The sequence below is a fragment of the Daldinia vernicosa genome, assembly GCF_022497035.1.
Source record: "Daldinia vernicosa strain CBS 139.73 unplaced genomic scaffold F5Y00scaffold_1, whole genome shotgun sequence".
Taxonomy (NCBI): domain Eukaryota; kingdom Fungi; phylum Ascomycota; class Sordariomycetes; order Xylariales; family Hypoxylaceae; genus Daldinia; species Daldinia vernicosa.
The window spans coordinates 542,593-567,298 of NW_025953917.1; the positions used below are offsets into that span (position 1 = coordinate 542,593).

Sequence of the window (24,706 nt, forward strand, 5' to 3'; positions counted from 1 at the left end):
GTCCCGATTCTCGGTATCTACACCCGTGGGGTTACGAAGATCCGTTTGCGCTGTGAACTTCGGTATGCTCCGTCATCCGCTCTGCCCCTAGGGCTGCATATTCGGTATAAGAAAGCCTAACGTCGATTATTTAAAATTTGCTACGTAGTAAAATCGCTGTTTCGAGATCTTTGGTCCAATAGAATGCTACATTTCCGACTGTTTAAGGTAGAGTTTCATTCTTCGCCGCAGAAGCGCAGTGCAACGCCATGTCGTACTCGAGGAAAATTTCCCAAAAAGGTGAGGATTCAACGCCTCGGAGATAAGAAGCCCTAATAACTTGCAGCAGCTGAATACTCACCAACATTAGCACGACCTACATGTCTATTTTAAGCCTTGGTGGTGTTATCACACTCCTACGTATGCTCTCCTAGTCTGTTTCGTTTATACAGACCCTTGTGGGAGGTTGCCATAGATGAGTTTCCCCTTATCGCATCTGTAGGTAAATGTTTTCTTCCCTCATATACATACCTAAGCATATTTCCTGCCTCTAGGACTCTCGAAGTTCATATCTTAATCAACTACCTAACTATGTGAACATCTCGGCGCGATGAGTCTTCTTCAGGCTTTACCAGGATCAGACCCATCAAGTATCCCCCTCGCCGGCAATCCAAATGGAGACCCTCCTAACTTCGAAGGAGGGGCTACACTTCAGTGGGTAGTCCTGGCGACGGGATTCGTGTTTATACCAATTAGCACGATTCTAATCATTATACGTCTGGGAATGTCGCTTAAACACAGCAGAAAGCTGCATCTTGACGACTGTGAGTATCTCATACCCCCCCTTCAACTTACCGAATAATTAGAATACAGGCCGCCGCTAACATTGAGATGATCCTATTAAGTTTTATGTGTACTAGGAGAAGCCTTTGGAATCGCCTACTGGGTTATACTATATAAGTGTACGCCTCCTGTCGATATCGTATCGTTCTAATCGCAATAGTCTGACCAGTAAAACGTAGTTCAAGCGAAGACAGGGCTGTTTAAACACACATGGGACGTACCCGTCAGCGCCATCACCTTTCGAGTCTTCGAAGTGAGATCAAACAGGAGTCCTTATTATTATTCGAATATCTCGTCTAACATTATTTAGCTTCATTTCGCCGGTGAGATCCTGAACATGATCGCACACGCCTTCGTGAAACTTTCCATCCCGGCGTTTTTTATTCGGGTATTCGGTTCTCTAAAATGGCTTCGCCACACCTCCTATGTGCTCATAGTAGCTGTCGTTATTTTCTCCATTTCCCCTCTCATATCCATGTTGGTTGTTTGCCTGCCGATTCCTAACGAGCACTGGAATGCTGCCTTCGTCGCTACGTGTGCCACATCTGCTGGACCTCAGACCATCACCTTAGGCGTATTTGCGGTAATATTCGACATAACTGTGGTCATAATACCAATCTGTATCACCTCCAGGCTTATTATCGACCGAGATAAGAAGAGGAACTTGATAATTGTATTCCTCATTGGTTTTCTGTAGGACTATTTCATGTACTCTTCACGCCAATTCTGGTATATCTGCTAACGCCATAAAAGCGTGGTTGCTACTAGCGTTACCGGACTGGCGTATAGAATCATCGTACGATACGGTGATGACCCCTTATGGAACGATGGAAATATCGCGATCACATCGTGAGTCCGCAAAACTACCTTTATTTCGGCTAGTTATAGGTTGTATTAATCTTGAAACGCCCATAGATATACGGAGATTTTCGGCACAGCTATCGTCGGCTGCGCACCGGGCCTACGCTCATTCTGGCTTGCTTTGTCCGATAAGAAGCGGCAACGTTCTGAATTTCAATCTAGGCGAGAAAAATCAGATACAATTGAAACGGTTTCATCGCCAAGAGAGTTTAAAAACCTTCGGGAAGTACCCTTGATATATTATTCCGGCAATAAATACTACTATAAACACTTGAAACATTTACACCTTCCATCTTCTACTCGGAGGGATACGGATCAGCTCACCCCTTTAACCCCTATTCACCAATCCACCATGGTACTTCAACAAAGCTCGGACGATACACCCTGTTTCTATGCAAAGCACGACGGATACTGGGGAGGTACTGCATACGAAAGTAGAAAATAGTAGATTGGGAAAAAGTAAGTATTCCACGATAGAATCTTCATCCTTCTAAGGGGAAAAACGGATTGCGAAACGTGCCGCACCATATCATTCGTACACTTCAGCGTATTTATCTAAGTCGGTGCAATATCAGGACAATACGGAGCCATAAAACTTACGAGGACACTAAAGATCCTTAGGGGATGTAGCTTAAGATATTGACCACACGGTCTATGTCTGGCCTAAACGGTTTACAAAAAGCTCAAAATAGGCTCAGCGACGGGAAGAGTCGGAAAGCTTCGTTCCCGATGTATTGAAGCGGGCATTCAAGTCTACAGTATAGGAGGTATTGTTTGTTCTGGCGGTCTGCTGCGTTTTGGCTTCACGGTATGGGCGTACATTTGGGGATGGATGGTAGCCTTATTCTTTAACAAGCATTTTGAAATACTTATAGTAGACGATATAGCATAAATTATGAGGGGTGGAATAAGGCCCACCGGTGCCTATGCTATATAAGAGGTATCCGATACCTGTCTTAACTTCCGCGCATCAAAGTTATTTAGGGTGTCTGCCCCTACCTGGGTGCTTCGGTCCGTTCAACGCTTGCTCAACCCCCTGATACGTATCAATCTTGCGCGCAAATTCCTCCGGGCTGATTCGCTTCCTGCCTTCGTGCCCTTCCTCCTGGATGCCTCCTATCTCATGTGAGCGGCGTCTAACGAGATCGACACGATCCTTGCGCAACGACATGAATTTCCGCAAGATATCTGGAATGGCATCGGGCGAGTCCACGTCCCGGAGAAGGTAACCTAACGCTTCGGCGTCTTCGATGGTCATATTGGATCCTTGCCCGGCGAGCGGAGTTACCGCGTGCGCGGCGTCTCCAATCAGCAACGCCTTGCCGGAAAACCAGTTGTCCATGGCGGCTACGTCGCGGATTCTCCACGCGTCAATTTTGGTATTATGCCGGAAGAGGTTGATGAATCCTTCACCGAACTCCGGTGCGAATTCCTCGATTACCCTGGATGCGGGGACGTCTTTGATGATGGCTGTCTTGGCGGAGTCGAACTGCTCGGAGAATTCCTTCTCAGAGGTGTAGCCGAAGACTTGTAGGGAATTTAGCGAGGTGTGATAAGCGATGATGTGCTTGTTCACTTGAGGACCCGAGCTCGCCTGCGCGCTGGCGAGGCCAGCTTGGGTTGCGGGGTCAGACAGGTAATCAAAGCTAGGGTCCGACCGGATATCTTCGATGGATAGCTGTGTCATAAACGCTAAAGAATCGTAAGTTTTGACGGACGCCGAGATGTCTTGATCTCCGAGGATGGCGGCGCGAACGACCGAGTTGATACCGTCGGCGCCGATAATCAAATCGCCCTCGAAGAGCCTTCCATCTTCGGTCCATACTTTCCCGGCGGCGGTATCGACTTTAGTTACCTTCGCATTCTGAATAACTTCAGCTGGCGCACCGGCAAACTCGGGACTAGTTGCGAATCGCATCAACTCTCCTTGGAGCTTGGCTCGCTTAACCAGGACGGAGGGAGCCCCTTTAAATCTCGCCCTCGTATCGAAGTGGCTTGTCTTCCCCTCTTCATTATTAGGGGTTCTCCTCCAGACGTGGGTCGGGACGACCATGTCAAGATTCTGTGGATTGATACCAGCTCTTTGCAGGAGATTGAAGGCATTGGAGACAATTGACATTCCATAGTCGTTTACTGTGAAGTCGAGCGTGCCGCGCTCGAGGATCGTGACGTGATGCTTGGCGCGGAGGTATCCGGCAGCTGAAAGCCCTCCGATGCCGCTACCGCAGATGATGATCTTCAGCGGCATGTTCCCGACTATTCCGGACAGTTTGTTGAGTTGATAGCCGGGGTGAACGGATAGGATTTGGTGGATGTACTGATAGTAATTAATTAAATAAAAATTGATATCCTCTTTTGCGGGTAACTTGCATCATAGTTGTGTATCTAGGATGGGTGGTAAAGAGCAGGTATATATAGGTACCTACCTACATCATTGAATAGTAAGTTGTATGCGGTGACTTACATGAATATTCACATATTTGAGGTAGCATTAGCCTTAAGTAGCAAACAGCCTTGGTAGGGTTAGATGAGATGATTATTAACGTAATAATAACTATCAAGACTCACAATTTTCATGTTGTATTGAATGATGGTTTCAAGTAAACTACACACATTAAGGAGTACGTGTGTATCATCTAGTGACCGGTTCCTGATTTGTCGAGGTCAGAAAGGTACGCACCCCTATAAATTCAATAGTATTGTCTTACACCTACAGACTTAGTACTATCATACTCGGTATCAATACAGAATCGTTATGACTTATGGAATATGTTAGGTACCTAAGCTTCTGGACTTCTGAGTTACATCAATATTCTTCTCTAGAGTCCTAGTTCTCTGCAAGTGCCCATGATGCCACGGGGAATTTGGTTGCGGGTTGATGCTTTAACTCTGATCGTCTAAACGCACGAGCCCGCTAGACTCATCTATAGCAAGGATTTTCCGACATTGAATTAAATTATCGTCGTGTACTCACGCGCCGACAAACCAACCCAAGCGGGCTACGAACTGTACGTCATTTTCATTAGGGCTATGGGCTTGCTAACAGGCTTCGGCCTTTTTTCTCCCAAACAGGCGTTAGTATCAACGTACGGGAACATAATATTGGTTACAAATGGTTTATTTTCTATTTCAGAAGATCTTCTGAACAGGTCTTGGAAATGTACTCATCTAGTCGCCAGCGATACATTAAGCGATATAGAGGGTGCCGGTCTTCTAGCGGTCTAGTCTAGACATATCTAGATAGGAAAATATGATCGAATCGAATCGAACGAAAAGCGTCTCTTTTATCGCATCGTTTTAGGGATTGCCTCTTTTCCTGGACTACCTTACGAGGTAAGTATCTCAACTAGCCATCCCTTACTTTCGGCTAGTAAGGCGACGCTCCGTGTTAGCACGGGAGTTGACAAAGTCGGGATTATTCAATGTCAGTTCAACACCTCCCGAGAGAATGTGGTCAACTGCTTCAACACCTTGCATGAAACTGTATTGAAAAGTTAGTACACGACAGTGGGCTCGGAATATACCGGTGGACTCACCTGTGATCTTGGTTGCCAACCTCGTACTTCCAGGCTCCAAACCGGCCTCTGGAAAGGATATCCTTTCCTTGGAGGTACGGAAGAGCTTCTGCTAAGACGCCATTGCGCTCTAAACTAGGGGTGGGGTACCCGTGGTCGAAGCGACGCACATACGTACTAACAATCTCGTCTTCCGGCTCTAACAGGTTGGTGTTAATGAGCCCCTGAATAGAGTCCTCGAGTAGCGTCTCGTGGTTGACTGGCTTGTATGAAGACTCGGAGACTTCAAGCATGATAGACCAGTAAGGTCCAGGCTGTGCATCTGACGACGCAGGCTTCTTCCCATTGGCGAGCTGCTTGGTTGGAAGCTTAACATCCTTACCCGGCTGGTTGAAGGGTGAGTAATTGGAGAAAATGGTAGCGCGGTAGAAAGGGCAATTATCCTCAACGAAATATAACTATTTTGATGTCTCGTAGTTAGTTGCCATGAAGCTTTATGGAATATGAGGTTACATAAGACGCACCCAGCATTTGTCACCAATGCGTGGAGGACGTTCTCCACGGATACCGACGCCAATCACGTTGGTAGACGAGTAGAATAGCGGCTTGAGAGTCTGCTGGAGTTTTACGTCACCCAAAGACTCGGCAAGATGATCGACAGCCATAGTGGAGATAAGCGAGCTGTAGTTGACTACCGTGCCTGTGGTCCTTAATGTATTAGCCATTTGTTTCCAACACAATCCCGAACAGGGTAAAGAGCTGACCATCTTTTAAGTGAACCTTCTTCGCGTCAGCATCTACTTTAGTCACAGTACCGTGAGCACCAAATCGTGTGTTCTTTTCGTCGAGGGTCTTTGCTACCGCAATCCAAATGCCGCCTGTACCACCATTGGCTGGGAAGCGGAATGTAGCATTCGGGCCCCAATTTCCAGCTACCTTGTTGAGAACAACATTACGGGTGAGTAATTTCACATCAGGAGCCGCGACACGTTCTCCAACCCATGTTGCGTTCATCTGAATAAGACAAGCACGATTAGTAGAGAACCTAATGATACCAACATATATGCATACCTTAGTGGTAGGCACAGCCCAAACTCTGAAGTTGTATGGACGCACTTAAATATCCAAAGTCAGCAATCCTTCATCAAGTATCGGGTGGCAGGAGCTTTATAGTTCAGAACCACGCCTTAGTCCAACGACATCGGGTAACTCAAAATAAGTCCCGGCGTAGAGTAAAAGGGGTAGAATAACTCCATGCTACTACTTACTGAAGATCTCGTTTAGACGATTTCCTACATTTCTAATATTCCACTCATCGAAGTTTTTGGGCTTGTCGGATGGGGACCGAACTCGGGATTCGAGGGCAGCATCGATAAGGTCTTCTAGACATCTCACTTTCTCCTCCTGATCTAAGACAGCGATATTGTTCTGGAATGGGTAAGGCACCCAACCTCCTCGGAAGCGGACATAACTGACTCTCTATGATTCACACTTAATCTTTAGAAGTTGATCTACTTGGCAAGTCTTGATTTGGTGCGTGGTTGGTCTATCTCTTAAGTGGATAAGGGATTGGTAACTTATCGTGTCTTTGGGAGAAGTAAGGGTCAATGAGGCTGGGCACTGACCTGGTGAGTATACCAATCAGATTCTTTAGGTAGAGCCTCATCGATGCAGTCGTCGAAGTACTTGTAATGCGAGAAGATAACGTGGCCACCGACATCGAATAACTACATAGGAAGTCACTTCATGAGCAGTCTATCAATTAACAGCGAAGATAACAAGCACTCACGAATCCCTCGGGGGTCACGTCCGTAGATGCGAGACCACCCGGGGTCTCATTGGAATCAACAATCAGCCATGACGCCTGATTCTGCAATTAACCCGTTAGGATGAGTCTGTCCGATATGATGGTATAAGTGACTTTACGGTTTGCTGGAGACGCTTCGCAGCACCCAAACCTGTAGGACCTGCGCCGATGACGAGAACATCGACATCACTTGTAGTAATTCATTAGCACATCCCAGTTATTACACGTAGGCAAGACTTGATGTGGCCTCATACATCTCTTTACTCGCCATGATTGATAGCTATGGAGGAGTAGATGATTTGATGATGGATCGATATTAGGTAGTATTTCAATATCGACTTATTCTAGTCAGAATTGGCTTTGACCGTTGAAAGTCTAAGTCCAATTGACGAGGTAAAAAGTAAAGAGGTAGTTGACTGAGGCTCCCTAATACATAGAAGTTTTTTTTTTCTTTTTGAGGGGAGACGAAGAAATTTGAACTTATTTGGCAAGGAGAAGTAAATGTGGTAAATGTGTCATATAAAGTCAGGATATCTAAATTATGTCCTACCATTTACCCTCCATTACGTACGTGGACGTGCCTGTCGCCGGTAAATCACCCCCCTTAATTCCCATTCGACTAGTAAAGAAGGACCCCTGAACTTACCCTAGATGTAGATCCTTCGAGCTGATAGGGTAGTATAGCTGACTAAGGGACCTTAATGAAGCACGCAAAAAGAGAATTAAATGCTCCAATGCCCCTCCTATATATATAATGCCCCTCATAACGCGCCTAATGCACGTCACCCCACTCCCCCTCAATCCCCCCCTGTTGGTCCTGCCAAGAGATGATTCCCATCAGCTACATGAAATCGATATTCATCAACTCACATTCCAAACAACTTTCTAATGGCCTCCACCTTATAACTATATGATCATTTAGTACCTATGTCAATAGATAGCCTATAAAGATGTTTGGTATATATTAGTTACTGTTTTATGGTCATATTGAATCGAGACAGATCGTCCAAGATCTGCGTGATCTTCACACCGCCTCTCCACGGCTACGATTTGAGAGGGTAACCGTGTTGTCTGCGTTGACAATTCATCTTGCTGCATCAAGACGAGCTTCCTTTGGATCACCTACATAGTACAACTACACTAGTGTATGGCATACAGTATTGTTACCAATGTCACTTTATTTATGGTGATTATTATTAGTGGCTAAACCACGATGATGCTTCTTAACACCGCAGCTACCCTTTCGAGATAGGGTCATCATAATTAGGTCACGTGGTGATAATAGAATGGCATTGCACCTAACTAACGAGCTAACGAGATTTAGAAAAGACCAACTTTAGAACCGGTAGTTATGTACAATATATTATTTGTCTAACCATATTCAGTCATGTTCTTTGACAAATTGTTAACTTCGTGATTGGGTCAAAATAATTTTCTGTCTTGCGTTACTTATTCTTCACCGGACGAAACTTACAATCATGTCCCCTTCGGTAGTTCATCATCCTTCCGATGATGTCGCACGGGACGCTGCCGCTAAGCTATCCCTTAGTGAGGGTTTGCTCAAACGCGCCGAGTTACTGCAGTCCGAGCTTCAACATTTTGCGGATCACCTCGCAGAAGTATACAGCGATTACTTCCAACATATGCCAACATATGTGCATACATCATTTACCAGCGAGCTCCGGGCCGAGGTTGAGAGCTTGGAGAGGGCCTTCCGCGATGTCAAATCATCGGATCCTCTGGCATCACACCGCGCGCAATCTACCAATCTCCCCTTCCTCGAGCCCGTCTGGGATACCGCCAAAAGATCCCGAGATGTGGTGAGGCTGCGATGTGCTGTATCTACTGGTCCATTTAAGAAACCTATTTTGGCTCCTGGAACACGTATTGTTCGAACCCAAGGCGAATCACAGCCCTTCCGGTCAGGCAGTTTTATCATTGATGTAATCGCAGATGGCGGCCATTCGTGGTATAAAGTTTCGTCAATGACTAATAAAAGATTACTGTTTGATCTAGCAAAGGAAGCAATATTCTGTGGAGATAGCGACGATGACGAGGATAGTAATACTGGTGTAGTTCAGGACTACACGGATATCCCGCTCGTGAAGCTAGCTAGGAATCTAGCTGATACAGCCAAGGGACATCGCATTCAAACGAAGAATCCAAGTACTTTCCTCATTCTACCACGCATAAAAGAAGGCGAAAGTCCTGAAGTTGATAAAGTCCTCGAGGCTTGTCGGCAGCTGGGCGTCAATACACTCTGTAGTGATGCCTTACCGCCAGCTCCACCTCTCTCAGATAGTCTCCTTCACATAATGGCTCCGAGCCCAAAAGCCAATTTTACCGAAGTCTTGAACATTGATACCTCCCTCCTTGTCGCTCTCGCGTCCGACTTTTCTCATACCAGAGTCACCAAACAGCCATGGTTTAGTCATTCACACAACGATCATGCTGACTTAGAAAGCGAGCAGTCGATGCTTTCATTGGTATATCCCATGATAGGTAATCATAAGCTTGTGTGCACACGGGAAGCAGCCGAAACCTTCTTCCATATTGTGAACACGTTAGCTACCGAGTCTGAAAAGGCACGCGCCTATTTGATACTTGGTCCTGACGCTGAGAAATCCCAAGTACAGCGGGTCAAAGAGTTACAGTCGCTGTCGATTCACGAAGTCCCATCGAGTTTGCAGTTCCCCATTGATATCGTCGATATGAATGAGAATGACTGCCAGGCCCGCTTCACTGAATTGATAAAGAAGAAGCTTGATGGCGTGTTAAACCCTGGAAGATCCGTCTTTTCCTACGGCTGGGCAAGCGGTCTCACCACGCTGACCTGCAACTCAGTTTTCATTAAGCAACTAGAGAAAGACCTTGAACAGCTCCCCACTCTTGGGGATCTACCCTGGCCATCAATATGGGCTTTCTCTACCTCGAGGCCGTTTGTCGGCGTTCCCAAGGATATTCGGAAACGCATACGGAAGCATATCGGGGACTGTAGCGTGGCTTGCACCTGCGGGATTGTCGAACTCTACGGCCACCAGAGTAACGTTACGATCTTATAGTATCTAAATATCGGTAGGAATATTTCAACATTATGTTGTCTTCGTCGTGGGTCTTAACTTGCGGGAAAAGTCATACCAAGGCTCGGTACCTGCTAGCACGACAATGCTTGAGGTATTTCAGTATGACAGGTATCCTCGGTTACTCGGGATCTTCTCTCGGTAGCTGCCCAGTGTGACATGAGCTACCACCATTTCCATTGCAGGGTGTGTTTCTTCGTCCTGATCATTTCGCCAAGTAAAGATATTACGTTGATCAGTTAAAATCTGATTTCGTAAAATTTGCTTAACTGGAACTATCGTCGTTCTCTTTTCCAAGCTTTTCGGTACGCAATCGCAGCCGGCATCACCATTAAAGGAAACCCGTCTTAATGGGTGACGTAATATTGCATCCGTATCTACTCCCAAACGACGACTCTAGAGTAGGATATGTGCTTGGACCTGGAGATCGGGGAAATACTTAATCTGCGGATCCATCCCGGCATGTCGTCTCCCGGCTCAACCAAGGCACTCACGTCGTCTACCGTTGATCCGATGCGCCTCCGTAATGAACACCTCCAGGATTTTTCCATCGCTCAATTGGAACGTGCGTGGGTACGAGTTGGAGTTACCCAGGCTATTCTGCAGCATCGATGCATCATTGATGCGGGGAACGGGAGGAGACGAGCTGCTACACTACTCCGCAGGTTGGGGGATCTGAAGCTATAAAAGCTAGCATGGTAACTATTATAAGCTATTATATGAGTTTCCAAAGTGTCTTGAAGTCCTTCAAGAATTAAATATGGCACATTTATTAGGGTCAGCCATATGGCTTATGAGCTCGGGGGTTTTAGCTGTCGGGCACATCTTCCCAGACTGTGGAAACGGACCCCTAGCTTCCAATGATGTTTGCAACAAGGCACTCTCCGTTGGAGAACGAGCCAAAGCTCTGGTTGCGGCCCTCAAAACCGAGGAGAAGTATGATCTATTAGTCAGCACATCGCCCGGAGTTGAGAGACTAGGACTACCCAGCTATGAATGGTGGCGTACGTATTATTCCCTTCAGTACAAGTTTCTATCACGAAAATACTTACTAACACTATTCTAGAGGAGGCTCTCCATGGGGTGGCGTCCTCGCCAGGAGTTAAATTCTCAGATTCCGGTGACTTTTCCTATGCAACATCCTTCCCGCAGCCAATTCTCATGGGTGCTGCATTTGATGATGAGCTTATCGAAGCCGTGGCAACTGTCGTCAGTACCGAAGCCCGGGCATTCAACAACTTCAATCGGTCAGGATTGGACTACTGGGTATGGATACTTTCACAGCTTCTTACCCCTTTACCCCTATTCCGCGCACTGACCAACTCGTTTCACCAATTGTGAGCGTATTAAGTCGAGAGTGAAATCCGTCACCAATAATCCCCGTGCAGGTCCTTTCAAAATAGTACATGCTAACTTACAGGACACAGACTCCCAATATCAACCCATATCGTGACCCTCGATGGGGACGTGGCCAAGAGACGCCCGGCGAGGACCCCTATCATCTGAGCTCTTACGTGACCGCTCTAGTAAAAGGTCTCCAAGGCGGAGAGGATCCCGACACTCTCAAAGTGATAGCAACTTGCAAGGTAGGTTCTCACGGATTAAAATCCCTCGGAGAGGTTATCAGAATGACTCTAATTCGTACCATGTAATAGCATTTCTCCGCATATGATATTGAAGACTGGCTGGGGAATGAGCGCTATGAATTTGACGCAATTGTCACTCCCCAAGAATTAGCCGAGTATTACATGCCTCCGTTTGAGGCTTGTACTCGCGTAAATGTCGGTTCTATCATGTGCTCGTATAATGCTCTGAATGGCGTTCCAACTTGTTCGAGTTCGTATATTCTCCAAGACATCCTTAGGGATCACTGGAACTGGACACGCGACTACCAATACGTCGTCTCGGACTGCGATGCTCTTCAAAATGTTTACAAGCCACACAATTGGCGGGATACTCGTGAGGCATCTGCTGCCAGCTCCCTCTTAGCGGGGACTGATCTCAACTGCGGCACCTATTATCAAATACATTTACCCACGGCTTACGAACAAGGTCTTATTAATGATACCGTCCTTGACCTATCTATTACGCGACTATACGCGTCGCTTATCAAACTAGGTTACTTCGATCCGGAGGACTCTAACGAATATCGTTCTCTTGGCTTCTCTGATGTGTTTACCCCTGAAGCCGAAAACCTTGCTCGGAAAGCCGCAGAAGAGGGTATTGTGCTGATCAAGAATGACGGGATCCTTCCCCTCCAGATATCTACTGAGAGTAATCTCACTGCTGTTTTTATCGGAGACTGGGCGAATGCGACGACAGATATGCAAGGCAATTATCAAGGTATTGCCAAATATCTACACTCGCCATATTACGCAGCTAGCCAAGCGCCGAACATCAATGCCGTATACGCAGGCATTCCGGGTGACCCAACAACTGATGGCTATCCGCGAGCTCTAGAGGCTGCAGCAGATGCAGATGTCATCATCTACACGGATGGGCCAACAACAGCGAGCGAGGCTGAAAGTAAAGACCGCACACTTATCCGCTGGTCTGGCGAGAAGATCGATATCATGACGCAACTAGCCAGTCTAGGCAAGCCATTTGTCCTCGTGCAGATGGGTGGCCAGCGCGACGATGCACCCTTCATCAACCATCCCAACGTCTCCGCAATTCTCTGGGGCGGTTACCCAGGCCAATCCGGCGGCGACGCTATCTTAAACGTGTTGACAGGCAAAGTTGCTCCCGCCGGCCGGTTACCCGTAACGCAGTACCCGGCGCATTACGTCGACGACGTACCCATGACAGACATGAATCTTCGACCCAATCCAGAGACTGGCAATCCCGGGCGCACATATATGTGGTATGATAAAGCAACCGTACCATTCGGCTTTGGCCTTCACTACACGAACTTCACTGCCTCTATAACCGCGCCCGAAGACGAGGATGATGCGTGGGCCATCGCAGGCCTAACAAGCACCCTCGCCACCACAGCGCACAAAGACCAAGCCCCATTCCAGACCATCCCCGTAACGGTGTCCAACACCGGCGCCACGACATCTGACTTCGTCGTTCTGGGCTTCATTTCCGGCACGCACGGGCCCGAGCCGTATCCTATCAAGCGCCTCGTAGCGTACAAACGGCTGCACGATATCGCGGCTGGCGAGAAGCAGACCGCAAATCTAACACTAACGCTCGGAAGCCTGGCGCGCCGCGATGAGGATGGGAATTTGGTGCTGTACCCTGGGGAGTATAGCTTACTGGTGGATGTGCCGACGCAGGCGGCTTGGAATTTTACGCTGGAGGGCGAGCCGGTTGTGTTGGATGAGTGGCCGCAGGATACGGGGAAGTGAAGTGTGGAAGCGGATGCGAGGTGTAGAAGAAATAAGGGGAGTTTTGACGAGATATATTATAGTTAAGAACGGTATGCTGCGAAGGAGTTGTGTAAAATGTGTTTCATAGTAATATTGATGACCGTCTTTCTTGTGAGAAGCATTTATCTATTTACTCGCTAATGTATCCTCAACTATGAAATTGTTACTACCTAACTTATCTTTTGCATATAGGAAGACACGGCATCATTAAATAAAGCCACTAGGTAACCCTCAGGCAAAACCTCACCTAGCCTCCTCTCAGCTTCTACTTTATTCGGTGCAACTTTACTCAGGAGATCCTTCGCGTATGCAGCTGCCGTCATCGCTGAGTAGCCTTGCCATGCCGAATTGTTATGCGTGTCTGCGTAGTCACATATACCACGAATGACCACGCAGGGAAAGTGATTCATGAGCCCTGCGGCTGCCGTCTCAAAGCATAGCACCCCCTTCTCTTTTGAGAGCTCGTCCCGAACCAATGCGTTTTTCATTAATTGATTCGCGGAAGCGATGAGACCGTAGTGGATTGCAGGACTGTCTTGATCCTCCGTTCGCTCGATTCGTGGTACCAAGTTTGATTCATCATTACCACAGACCATTTCGCAGGTTGCCTCGTCTCCGTCTTGATGCTTGAAGTTTGATTTGTATAGTCTATCGGTGGTTATACTCGGCCGTTTGTATGCCTCCCGTAATTGAGGCTGTTCCTGGATGATACTATTAATCCTCTTTTGGATGGTATGGCCTTCAATCGTATAATCAGCTTGGAGTGCAGCTATTGCCGTTAGCATAAATAGCGGCGGTTGGTTCAGATGACCTGTAACCGTGAACCTTTGCCCCTCTAGTATATTGGAATATCCCATGTTAGCTTTGCAACCTTACTATTAGGCATATAAGCAGAGCGCCATGCCCGGACTGGGTGAGAACGATAGGGCTATAGCACTTACTACTCAGCGTTAGCCATTTTAGGAACTACTACCTAGAAAGAGGAGTTTTGAGACGGCAACTTGAATTTCTTTTTATACGTACCGAATTGTTTTCCCATAGTCGTACTGAAATACACCGCCATTCCCAGCGCCGGGAGAGCTTACAACGACATCTCCCAGACGAATATCGCGCTTAGAACTCGGTGCGCCCCCGCCAACGCCTACCATCAGGCCGAGGCGGATGCTAGGAAAACTGCGTACCATATCTCTGGCAACGATCGCAGCACTAACGAGTCCCTGTTGCCGATGTGGCATCGCCGCAATGACAACCTTATGTTTTCCCATTCGGCCCAACGTATAAGTGTTGTTGTCATTGACAGGCACGTCATCCGGAGCATCATATTTTTCATCAAGAAATGCTTGTGCTGCGACAAGCTCTTTTCCGACAGCGCATATCCATCCAACGGCATAGCTGTTAGGATCCAACATACCTAACGCAGAGGAATACCTACTCAAACATAAGCATGAGTTACTACACAGTATATGGGGGGTAGCATTTCTTTTAGAGCATGCCCATACTTACCTAGGTAGTCTACTTAGGTGTGATTATAAATATATCGGGCTATGGAAGTGCTTGTAGTATTTACCAATATAATCGTGAAAACAAAAACTACCCCTCAGCTCCAAGTAGGCGAGCTGCAAAGGTGGTTCCAAATATCAAGCTGATTCGTGGATCCGAACGGTGTTGTATTATATTACTGGTCATATTCAACTAACCAGACTGTGCGCAGGGAAATTTGCCCCGGTAGATTTCAACTCTTGGAAATTTAACAGTACCTATGTTGTCATCCAAAAAGCTGTATGGTAGAATCGAAATTTGTAAAATTTGATAAGCACTAGATCATTCGCATTCATCAGTATCTAATAACAGGTATATATTATTAAACTATCGCGGTTAATTTCTGTCAAGTTTGGTCTGCGGAGATGCAACCATTATCATGATACTAATAGCACTCATGACCGTCCGATAAGTTCTATAAAGGAATATTTGGTGGAGCGAGTGTAAATAGCAAGATACAGGGTAACAACTTAAAATATGGGTAAAATTAGCCATATATAGTAACCATAGTATATCGTTAAGATATCACAATGCGTACCGCAACGGAACCTTTAACTGTTTGGAGTACTATGAGATCATGGTCGTATCTTATATCCTCGATAGTGGTTTCGTGTAGCTGTGCCCTAGGCAAGACACGAAACGCCAAAGCAGCCGTCATGAGGAACAGCTCGCAATATGCTAAACTGTAAGGTATCAATCATGGTTCAAATATTTAGACAACCTTGAAAGTTAAAGGTGTAGACATACTAAATGCCGAGACATAACCGGGTGCCTTTTCCAAAGGAAATCAACATCTTCTCCAAAGCATAGTTCGGTTGCCCGTCCACGAGCCAGCGTTCGGGGATGAACTCGTCGGGATTCGGGAATAGTTCTTCGTTGCTATGGTTGATAACCGAAGTCATACTGATAGGCGTACCCTTGGGAATAACCCATCGTATGTTGCCGTCTTTGCTATTGTAGACTAAATCTTCGGTCCGCGCGATTCTAGCCGATCTGTGCGAAACGCCAGGTGTCAGACGCAACGCCTCGTGAACCACGGCCCATAGGTACGGGCGTTGCTCCAAGTCGATCCACTTGAGATTGAAAGGGTCGATATCCTGCAAGGCTCCCATCAAGCGGGCATAAAGCTCAGGTTGTGCGAGGAGGTAATACGTGATATACGTGAGTGTTGCCTGTAAACTCGATTAGTTGAATGGTAGATGGAGACTGTGAGAGCAACTGACCGCTGTAGTCTCCGTTCCAGCAGTTAATAAATTGAACCCTTCCCCAGACAGACGATACATGCTCTTTTCGTGCTCCGGCAGTATATCCGATTCGATCAGGTCTGCAAACACCCTACCATTTTCAGGATTGTCGATAGCCGCCTTGACATATTTAGGGATGACCACATTCATCCACTCCAACATCTTCCTAACATTCTCACCCATGAAATTCCCTACTAGGGGAGAAAACCTAGCGAGCATCCTAATAGGAGTATTGTATCTTATCAAATATGCGCTTTTGAAGAAGTACTTGACCCACGTCGCGAAGTTGGGTTCCCAACCATCTTGATCGACAAAGCCCATAGGCTCGCCGAAGGCGTACTGAGATATGACTAGAACATCCTAGAGTTAATACAATCTCCTTAACCATTTATACTGTAAATAAATTTATATTTAGGTGCGCTACTCCTAATCAAGAACTTTGACACAGTGGCATCAGGAGAAAAGGGGTAATGCGAGGCCATATAATACGTACTATCGGCTGTGAAGCAGTTATATGCTTCCTTAACATCAAATGGTCCCTTATTAGCGAAGCGCAGCATCTTATCTACAGTGCGCTGCGTAAAGTCATGAACTTCTCCTTCGAGCTTTAACACTTGCTGCCGCGAGAAAAACCTTGCAAATGGCGCTTTTCGGATTCGGTGCAACTCATGCGGAACAGTGGAAAAGCCAGTAACCGACACGGGGCCAGCTGCACCAGTATTGAGTTGATGCTGCCACTTATCTCTGATGCGATTTCCACCGGCGTAGATATCGTCTGAGAAATACGGATCATTGCAGTGAAGCTCGTCGGGGTTTATTCTGACGATTGGCCCTGCTGTTGATGAGCTATGTCTTTGGTCCGCGTAAATAGGTAGATATACGAGAACAGGAGCTTACCATACTTCTCATGCATCAGACGGATTCTTCTGCCATACCTTCCCACCAGCCACCAGTCGAAATAGGCCTCGTATAAATAGCTCATCGCAGCAACTTTAGGACCGGGGAATCGGTAGAGAGGATGTAGCGGTGATATATTGTATATAGCAACGGCCGCATAGTATATGATCCACAGGCCCAGTAGGACAGGGATATTGGACCACGATATTATTGCCTTGACATGGTCCATCGTGAAGTTTACGTTTAAGTTCATGTTGCCTACCGTGCGTAATACTGATCGATTTTGTTGTAATAAACTGAGGGGAAGAGAAGAATATTATTCACCATTTCGTACCTATGCCTTTCCATTATTTCCTGCTTACTTGGGATGTCTCCTGGGTAAGACGAGGGGTTCACTTGAACCCAATCACAGCTTCGCAGTACTAATCACACAGGGATTCCGATGCGACTCTGGGGAAAATAAAAAGGGGGAAGGCAAATATTGGCACACTTAATTTAGCATCTCTTCCTCCTGCTCTGAGTATATCATATATAATAGTAAAGCTTAAAGAGGGTTAACCATATATTGGGTAGCTACCTGTTACGATATCGAAATCTCGCTATATAAATAATATAATAAAGTGAGTGCATGGTTTAGCTAGGCCAGGCATAATGGTTGCCTAGCTGAGCAGTTGAATTTATTCAACGAAGCTCCTCATTCTTCACGCTCTCATTAAATCCTTGCTGGATCTCTATCACAGTGTCAAGGTGGCCGCGATTGAGAGGGACGCCATTGAACCTTGCTAATGTCCTCGCGGTATTGACGACGTTGGCGATCTCCCTCCCGTTCAGCTTGGCAGTCACCAAGGAGTCGACTCCTTTTTGGATATCTGTCTCCTTGGCATCCGCCGGCACCATCTTAAGGCAATGCGACCAGATACGTCTGCGCACTTCAATCTCGGGTGGCGTATAGCTGAGGGAGAGGTGGATTCTGGATTTCATCGCAATGTCGAATGAGCCTACACGGTTCGTGGTCAGGAAGACGACGCCGCCGAAATATTCGAGTTCCCTGAGGAATACTGTAGCGCCGATGTTAGATATATGTCAAAGTTATTTGAATAAGGAAAAAAGAAATCGCTCACCAGCAACCAAGGTGTTGCGTTCGGAACTCCCGGTATCTTTCCTAGCTTCTAGGAACACGTCGGCCTCGTCGATAAGGACCACAGCTTGCCAGATCGTTGCGTATTGCAATACTTTCTTGAGCTGTTTCTCGAATGGGGCAGACCCGTAGATTGCACTGATGTAAGTTAGAAAAGGAGCCCAGCATGTATAGAGTAAGACTTACTTTGATCCCTTGTTCAGCTCCCCAACTGAAGTCGACACAAGCGCTTTCTTACTCCCTTCTGCAGCCGTCTCGGCCGTAAGGGTCTTTCCCGATCCAGGCGTCCCATGAAGCAAGATAACAAGACCTTTGCCTTTTTGCTGCATAGTGTCGCGGGGTTTTTTAGAATATGCGTGAGACGATATCAGAGCTCTGAGTAGATGCTTCTCTTTGTCGGGAAGAATTAGGGAGTCCCACGCATTCGCATCCCATTGGACATCACGGATAAAGTCAATGTAGAACCGACACCACTGTTTTCGCCCAAGCGAGTAGCCCAGAGTGTATGGTGGGCAGTACATCGGCTCTGGAACCATCTTCTTAACATGAGGCTTACCCAGAGGATGCTCCTCGCCGTATGTCTTCCGATCCAAGACAATCCTTCCCGTTTCAGTATATGGCAACCATACACCGCGAAACTTGCATCGGGAAGGATCGTAGTACTCGAAAGGAGGCTCCTTGAGCCATTCAGCAGCGCCATCTGTAAGTATTTAACTGTTAGTATGTATAATATTCTAGAATATAAATACTGTTCTATTGCAGGAGAGAGTAAAGAATGTCTTCATACGTACCGTAAGCCATAGTAGAGAGGCCTTTCAGAGATAAGTATTTCTCCCCACGTACCCTAAGGCGATGTTCAAGACTGTCGCCCTCCTTAACGAACCTGCGTGGGAAGATCTCTAGTTCCGTAATGGAGACAGGGTTTCCTGCTGGGAATGCAGCTCTCTGCATCAAAGTCGCAACATGTAATATTTGGCCCGCTACCACGCCGTCGTCATCTGTGCAGGTACAATGAACTTCGAGGTAAGGACCGGTATCATTACTATCTTCGTATGCCGTCTTCTTGCATACCAGGAGCCAAGGGTGGCCGCTTACTTCAGTGTATAGGATATCTCCAGGGCGATATATAAACCACGCATTGTCGTAGGTGATTTGCTGTTTCTGGATCATTTTGAGGGCGCGGTCACGATTGGGCTTGACTTCGTGTTCCATGAACTCAAAAAGGAGATCCAAATGCTCCCGCGTAATTGCGTCAGTTGTAGACCTGCGGTATTCGTCTAGCTCGTCATAGTAGTGGGCGAGCATTTCGAATGGTCCATGGAGCTCCACGGAAGAGTTGAAGTCCGACGCAACAGCGATGTATGACTTGATCACGTCACGGAAAGCTTTCTGGATATACGGAGAGTTAACCTGCAAGGTAGTCTTGCTGGGCGTGTGCTCCTCATATTTCCTTCGGATAACTAAGGCATAAGCGCGATCTTCATCACGAGAGTTGTCCCCATCGAAGGGGTCCGGGGCAGGCTCCGTCTTATTCTGGCCGTGTTTGATAGTCTCATTGTAGGCCTTGAACTCGCACTTTTCGCCGATGGTTATGTTTGTACGTGTGTCGTTCGCCTTGGTCTTTTCTACATCAACTTGGTCGGAAGTCATCTTGTAGAGAGTGGGTAGAAGTAGTTTCTGGAGTTTGCAAGAATAGATTATTGAGAATAATATGCTACTCTCAAGAGAGGTATGTGTAGAATCTAGGTTTTCTTTGATGAGGTTTTCGAGTAGCACGATCAATCAGGATGAACACTCGTTCGTTGAAGGGGTATTTATATTCAACCCTCAAACCAATGTTTTGCCGAAAGCCACGCATACCTCCACGCACTATATGACACATGCTACACTGATAGCAAGATGACTGGCCAGGCTCCATTGGTGTAGGGTAACGATAAGCAGGCTACATCAAATCGTGAGTAAGTGTATTTCGTCTGAGTTTTACAATGTGTATTTCGCCAGCCTGCCTCTTAGCTGCCTTAGAAAGTACTGTATAGTAATGAAGTTGTTCCGCTCGCGCTACAACAAGGAGTCCCAAGTATGTAGATGTATATTACCTACCAGGGCTGCATGGTCAGTCATCGCAGGGGTCTGCGTGCGACTAAGGTACACAGTAGGTACTAAGAATTTATTTATGAAAGCTGATTGGTCCCACGATGTAGGTACCATGATCATCTGCTTGCTATTTTGCTGCACGTCCACAGGATTCGCCTTAGAGGACAGGGGAGTTTAAGAACAACCGCATACGTATACGTACATTTTACTTGTATCATCGGCTATGATGCATGATGCGGCTCTCTTCTATACAAGGTATATATGCAATCATCTCGTATGTTTCGCTCGGGATTCACTAGAGTAGTGAATTTGAACTCGCGCGTCATGTAACTGTCCGACCACGTAGATAGTTCGAATCTATTTGGTTGGCTAAGAATCTCTAAGGATTTTTCAGTAGGGCTCCCAATGCCGCATGTAGAACATGTTCATCAGTGCAGTTCGCATCTTATTACTTGTAATTATTTCTAGTTAATTAATATTCTACATAACCATACCTACTTCCTTGGAGCTACTTTGCTACCTACCTACCTACCTGTACTATGTGTTCGCGATCTCGTATACATTAGGTACACGTGCGGTGAGAAACGCTTCACCAACTACAAAAAGACAAATATATAGTAGCTGAGTAGGTAGAAAGTTGAGTCCTAGACAGAGGGATGATAATAGATCCAACAAGCGCGCTCAGTCAATGAATATCTACCTCATACTATGCGTCGGTATAATCCCTACCGGAGCGTGCTGCAGCTATTCGGCATATCTTTACTCTGACGAATGAGACTCTTCCCTGCAAAGTGGTTTCGCCCCGCCATCCGGGGAGAGGGGGCAGGGGGGTAGGTAGCCAAGACAGTATCCCTAGAAATAGGAAGCATCTGGGGGTCCCTGGTTCTGCGCAAGATGAATTACACTAAGTACAGTCGTGTAGATCGTCCGGACAAGCAGTGGCTTGGGATGGATCTACATCTATATACGACAACCCTTGCCCACCAGGGTACATGCACACTATGATCATCTTTTTTTGGCATGCGTCTTCCGTTGCTCATCTATGTATGTATTTCCCCATGCAACCCAATACATACCTACCTACTGTAGACGCAATCATCCCACGTTTAGTGCTGTGCCACCCGCATCACGTATGTAGTCTTATTGAAGCTTTAGGCCGTAGGTCTACACGTAAAGAACGGTGACTAGGACTTTAACAAGCAACACCAAAATCAAACTGTACATTGGTAACCTAGTCAAGTCAAGTTGTAATATATATTTTTCACTCTGTACGGTAGCTCTAAGAAATCCCTTTAGCTCACATCCGACCGTATGTATGTAATAGCCAACCACCTGACAAGACATGCCGTGCCTTACCGCTGCCAGCCTTTTCGGTGAAGACATGCACCGAGAATTAAATGTGCAGTAGCTTCTTCCATGGTTAGTAGTGTTATGCTAGGCCGTATATGCCTATGCCTGCGGTTGAGTGCCGGTTATAAGGAGATATGTAATATGTAACATGCGACGCAACAACAAAGCGACCTCCCATCTATCGAACCCTCCGTGGAAAATAATACCGCAACAACATCTTATTTACATCATGGCATGGCCGTCGATACCGATGACCTTGCCGTTTACCCACTCGCCGTCTTGGGATGCCAAGAAGCAGACTACGCGGGCGATATCGATGGGGAGGCCAACACGGCCGAGAGGCGACCACGTGGCGGCGTACTGCGGAGTTGAAGAGTTGAATTAGTCATCTCTCAACGCATAAGGAGGTGATGATTGAAGGATTGTAAAAAGGAGTAAGCTTACCTCGTCAACGTCCTCGTCGCTCAGCTTGTCACCACCGGGGATGTACTCTCGGCATACAGCTTGATACATATCGGTCTTGATACCACCAGGCGCGATGGCGTTTACGGTGATCTTCTTGTCGCCAAAGTCGACGGCCATGCAGCGGACGAAGGTCTCGATGGCGCCCTTGCTGCCCGAGTAAACCGCGTGCTTCGGGACGCCCTTTGCCTGACCCGTGATGCTGCCCATCAGGATGAGGCGACCGCCGACCTCGAGGTGCTTGTGGGCTTCGCGCGCGACGAAGAACTGTCCTCGAGTGTTGACGGTGAATACGCGGTCGAACTCTTCCGGAGTGACATCCTTGACGTGACCGAATGACACGACGCCGCTGTTGGAGCATACGATGTTGAGCTTGCCCCAGACCTTGACGGCTTGGTCGAAAAGTTGCACGATTTGGTCCACGTCCGACACGTTAGCCTTGATCGATACCGCGTCGGAGCCACCCTTCTTGATGGCTTGTACGACCTCCTCAGCTGACTGCGTGCTGTTGGCGTAGTTCACGATGACCTTGGCGCCGCGGCGTCCAAGTTCGAGAGCCATCTCCCGACCAATACCGCGCCCTATATGTGTGTGTCATGGTCAGCTCCGATCCTACGCATTCTATCTCCTATTTGGGAACATTTTCATCAAGGGCCATCCCGCCGATTAACGGTTCAGCCACCGGACATCGGTTGGGGTTTCCGGGGCGTTGTGCTGCAACACCCCGCCCTAATCTCGGTTGCGCCTAGCCGTTGAATGCTATTTTCGTGACTTCCGCGTAGGATTCAAAACTCCGGTTGAGAATTGAGGCGCGGGTGTTGAGGAACAGAAAGGGAAAGGGGGCGTTATCTACGTACCAGCACCGGTGACAAGAGCTACCTTGCCCTCAAGAGAGGCAGATGCAAGGCCAAGAGGGCCCGGGATAGCATCGTACTTGCTCGTCTGGTTGGTAGCGCTAGGCATGTTGGATATTAGGGTTATTCGATATAAAGTTGAGGGTATAGTCGTTAAAGACGGTTTAAAGGTAGGCTTCTAGAAGGGCTTGTGAAGATAAGATGTTGGAAGTTCAGATGATGATGGAGTAATGAAGACAAGTCCAGACAACTTCCAAAGGGTGGGCGTTTGCTATATATGGGAGGCGTCTGTCTGTATCCCTTCTGTGGGCGCACACAGCTCCAACCCCAAGGGCAGGTTTCGGACCATGTTGGAGAGAGACCGAAATGTACCGGACATCGTAGTACCAAAAGGGGGAATATGTTGACGGTCCATTTTAGGTTCGTGCTGTTTGCATCGGCATCCATCGACACGCGAGCGCGAGGTCCGGAGCACCGTACATTATTGAATTATATCGAAGTCCGAAGGCGCTTAGTAAGTTGGGCCGTCTAACTGGGCCTTTGAATATATCTAAATATGTAACATGACCACTTGGCATATATTACTTCGGACCCGCGTGAAGTCGCGAACTACTAACCTCTGGGTAAGTATAGACGGGTAAGAGCAATAAGAACGCACCTATACCACCTTTCGGTCCCGGTAGAAGGATTACAAGCGGACTATAGATACATATAGGAGGGTTCGATACAACCAGCGTATATTAGGTTCATATTGGGCGTAGCTGGAATCTGACAATGGTTGCTATGTGCGTTCACACATTGCTATTATTAGGTGTCCCATGTCGGTCCAAATTCAACAAAGGACTAGAGGCTTGAGCTGAAGTTTAGTAGCTCTGTGTGTACTAGTAGACGGGGCGTTGGGATGGGGGGGAGCGGGGGCATGGCGGGCGAATCTTAAGACATGCTTCCAGCCACACGGGATAACAAGTAAAAAGCCATGTGCGGGAAAGAAAACGATGTATCAGCCAAGGCCTGGCGCCAAGTATCAATGGTAATTACCTACATACCGGGAAAACAAATTCGGGGAAGAGGAGGGAAATGATGCAAATGTCACCCGAACTGCTCTCCGAATCAAGATTTAACTATGTGTCGTGGAACATATTCTGGAATGACAGGCGTGGTACGAGATCAGATCCTGCATTTTGCTCTATATAGGTTAGTATGCCACGCTCCGGATCGTGAGCCATCAAATAGTCCTATTCCGCACGTCTCTAATAAGCAATTTCGTAGGATGTGCAATAATGTCGGGACCGAAGAGTCAAGACTATGGGACCTTTATCTCCGAAACTATCGGCAGTTAGTTTAGATTAGGTACTTTAACGTTGCCCTCAATGGCGACTCAACAGTTTCTACCAATTATATTACCTTCTATGATTATATTCTCCGAGATATCGAGGGCACGTGGCCTGCTTCTTCTTATTATATACATCTCTTCGTTGGGATGAGATGCTTGCACGTAAGTTTAACTACCTGTATAAAAAAAAACGTAAGGGGCTTAAGCTGATAAGTTACTTCAAGATGAACCCGCCATTTCAGGAGAAAGTATTGCATGCAAGATATGATATCATTGTCTTAATAGACTACTAACATTTGGCAGATAGGTAATACTCAACACCCCTATATTTTCTGC

The 24,706-nt window shown here is 47.0% G+C and overlaps 9 protein-coding genes across 9 annotated transcripts; 3 read left to right on the top strand and 6 right to left on the bottom strand.

Annotated features, from left to right (window-relative positions):
* Nucleotides 1-589: 589 nt before the first annotated feature.
* On the top strand, nt 590-2,128 carry F5Y00DRAFT_267438 (uncharacterized protein; the record flags this gene model as incomplete). The annotated part of the gene is made up of 6 exons (XM_048012071.1): nt 590-803; nt 885-941; nt 1,002-1,075; nt 1,133-1,515; nt 1,576-1,671; nt 1,738-2,128. 6 exons carry the CDS (start codon nt 590-592, stop codon nt 2,126-2,128), a joined length of 1,215 nt encoding a protein of 404 aa, XP_047870136.1.
* A 531-nt stretch (nt 2,129-2,659) lies between these two features.
* F5Y00DRAFT_256707 (FAD/NAD(P)-binding domain-containing protein) lies at nt 2,660-3,931 on the bottom strand (the record flags this gene model as incomplete). Its single annotated transcript, XM_048010460.1, has 1 exon — nt 2,660-3,931. The coding sequence occupies one exon, from the start codon at nt 3,929-3,931 to the stop codon at nt 2,660-2,662; it is 1,272 nt and encodes a 423-aa protein (XP_047870137.1).
* A 1,109-nt stretch (nt 3,932-5,040) lies between these two features.
* F5Y00DRAFT_256708 (FAD/NAD(P)-binding domain-containing protein) lies at nt 5,041-7,276 on the bottom strand (the record flags this gene model as incomplete). The annotated part of the gene is made up of 10 exons (XM_048010461.1): nt 5,041-5,164; nt 5,220-5,656; nt 5,723-5,898; nt 5,963-6,212; nt 6,270-6,313; nt 6,467-6,677; nt 6,824-6,925; nt 6,988-7,068; nt 7,125-7,194; nt 7,260-7,276. 10 exons carry the CDS (start codon nt 7,274-7,276, stop codon nt 5,041-5,043), a joined length of 1,512 nt encoding a protein of 503 aa, XP_047870138.1.
* Nucleotides 7,277-8,425: 1,149 nt separating this feature from the next.
* Nucleotides 8,426-10,456, top strand: F5Y00DRAFT_3199 (uncharacterized protein). The gene has a single exon (XM_048013476.1). The coding sequence runs from the start codon at nt 8,484-8,486 to the stop codon at nt 10,065-10,067; it is 1,584 nt and encodes a 527-aa protein (XP_047870139.1). The 5' UTR covers nt 8,426-8,483; the 3' UTR covers nt 10,068-10,456.
* A 422-nt stretch (nt 10,457-10,878) lies between these two features.
* F5Y00DRAFT_250305 (glycoside hydrolase family 3 protein) lies at nt 10,879-13,438 on the top strand (the record flags this gene model as incomplete). Its single annotated transcript, XM_048009715.1, has 4 exons — nt 10,879-11,089; nt 11,152-11,351; nt 11,513-11,671; nt 11,741-13,438. The coding sequence occupies 4 exons, from the start codon at nt 10,879-10,881 to the stop codon at nt 13,436-13,438; spliced, it is 2,268 nt and encodes a 755-aa protein (XP_047870140.1).
* Nucleotides 13,439-13,564: 126 nt separating this feature from the next.
* On the bottom strand, nt 13,565-15,054 carry F5Y00DRAFT_222547 (purine and uridine phosphorylase; the record flags this gene model as incomplete). Its single annotated transcript, XM_048005737.1, has 3 exons — nt 14,963-15,054; nt 14,484-14,887; nt 13,565-14,294 (listed from the first exon to the last, which is right to left on the bottom strand). Coding segments are annotated over exons 2-3 (1,045 nt in total), but the record flags the coding sequence as incomplete, so codon positions are not given.
* A 461-nt stretch (nt 15,055-15,515) lies between these two features.
* Nucleotides 15,516-17,368, bottom strand: F5Y00DRAFT_256712 (cytochrome P450; the record flags this gene model as incomplete). Its single annotated transcript, XM_048010462.1, has 5 exons — nt 15,516-15,681; nt 15,746-16,170; nt 16,222-16,592; nt 16,736-17,074; nt 17,140-17,368. 5 exons carry the CDS (start codon nt 17,366-17,368, stop codon nt 15,516-15,518), a joined length of 1,530 nt encoding a protein of 509 aa, XP_047870142.1.
* A 452-nt stretch (nt 17,369-17,820) lies between these two features.
* F5Y00DRAFT_267454 (P-loop containing nucleoside triphosphate hydrolase protein) lies at nt 17,821-19,963 on the bottom strand (the record flags this gene model as incomplete). The annotated part of the gene is made up of 4 exons (XM_048012072.1): nt 19,069-19,963; nt 18,464-18,977; nt 18,261-18,415; nt 17,821-18,197 (listed from the first exon to the last, which is right to left on the bottom strand). The coding sequence occupies exons 1-4, from the start codon at nt 19,925-19,927 to the stop codon at nt 17,821-17,823; spliced, it is 1,905 nt and encodes a 634-aa protein (XP_047870143.1). The 5' UTR covers nt 19,928-19,963.
* A 1,980-nt stretch (nt 19,964-21,943) lies between these two features.
* On the bottom strand, nt 21,944-23,146 carry F5Y00DRAFT_250306 (NAD(P)-binding protein; the record flags this gene model as incomplete). The annotated part of the gene is made up of 3 exons (XM_048009716.1): nt 21,944-22,081; nt 22,166-22,764; nt 23,041-23,146. 3 exons carry the CDS (start codon nt 23,144-23,146, stop codon nt 21,944-21,946), a joined length of 843 nt encoding a protein of 280 aa, XP_047870144.1.
* Between the last annotated feature and the right edge of the window lie 1,560 nt (nt 23,147-24,706).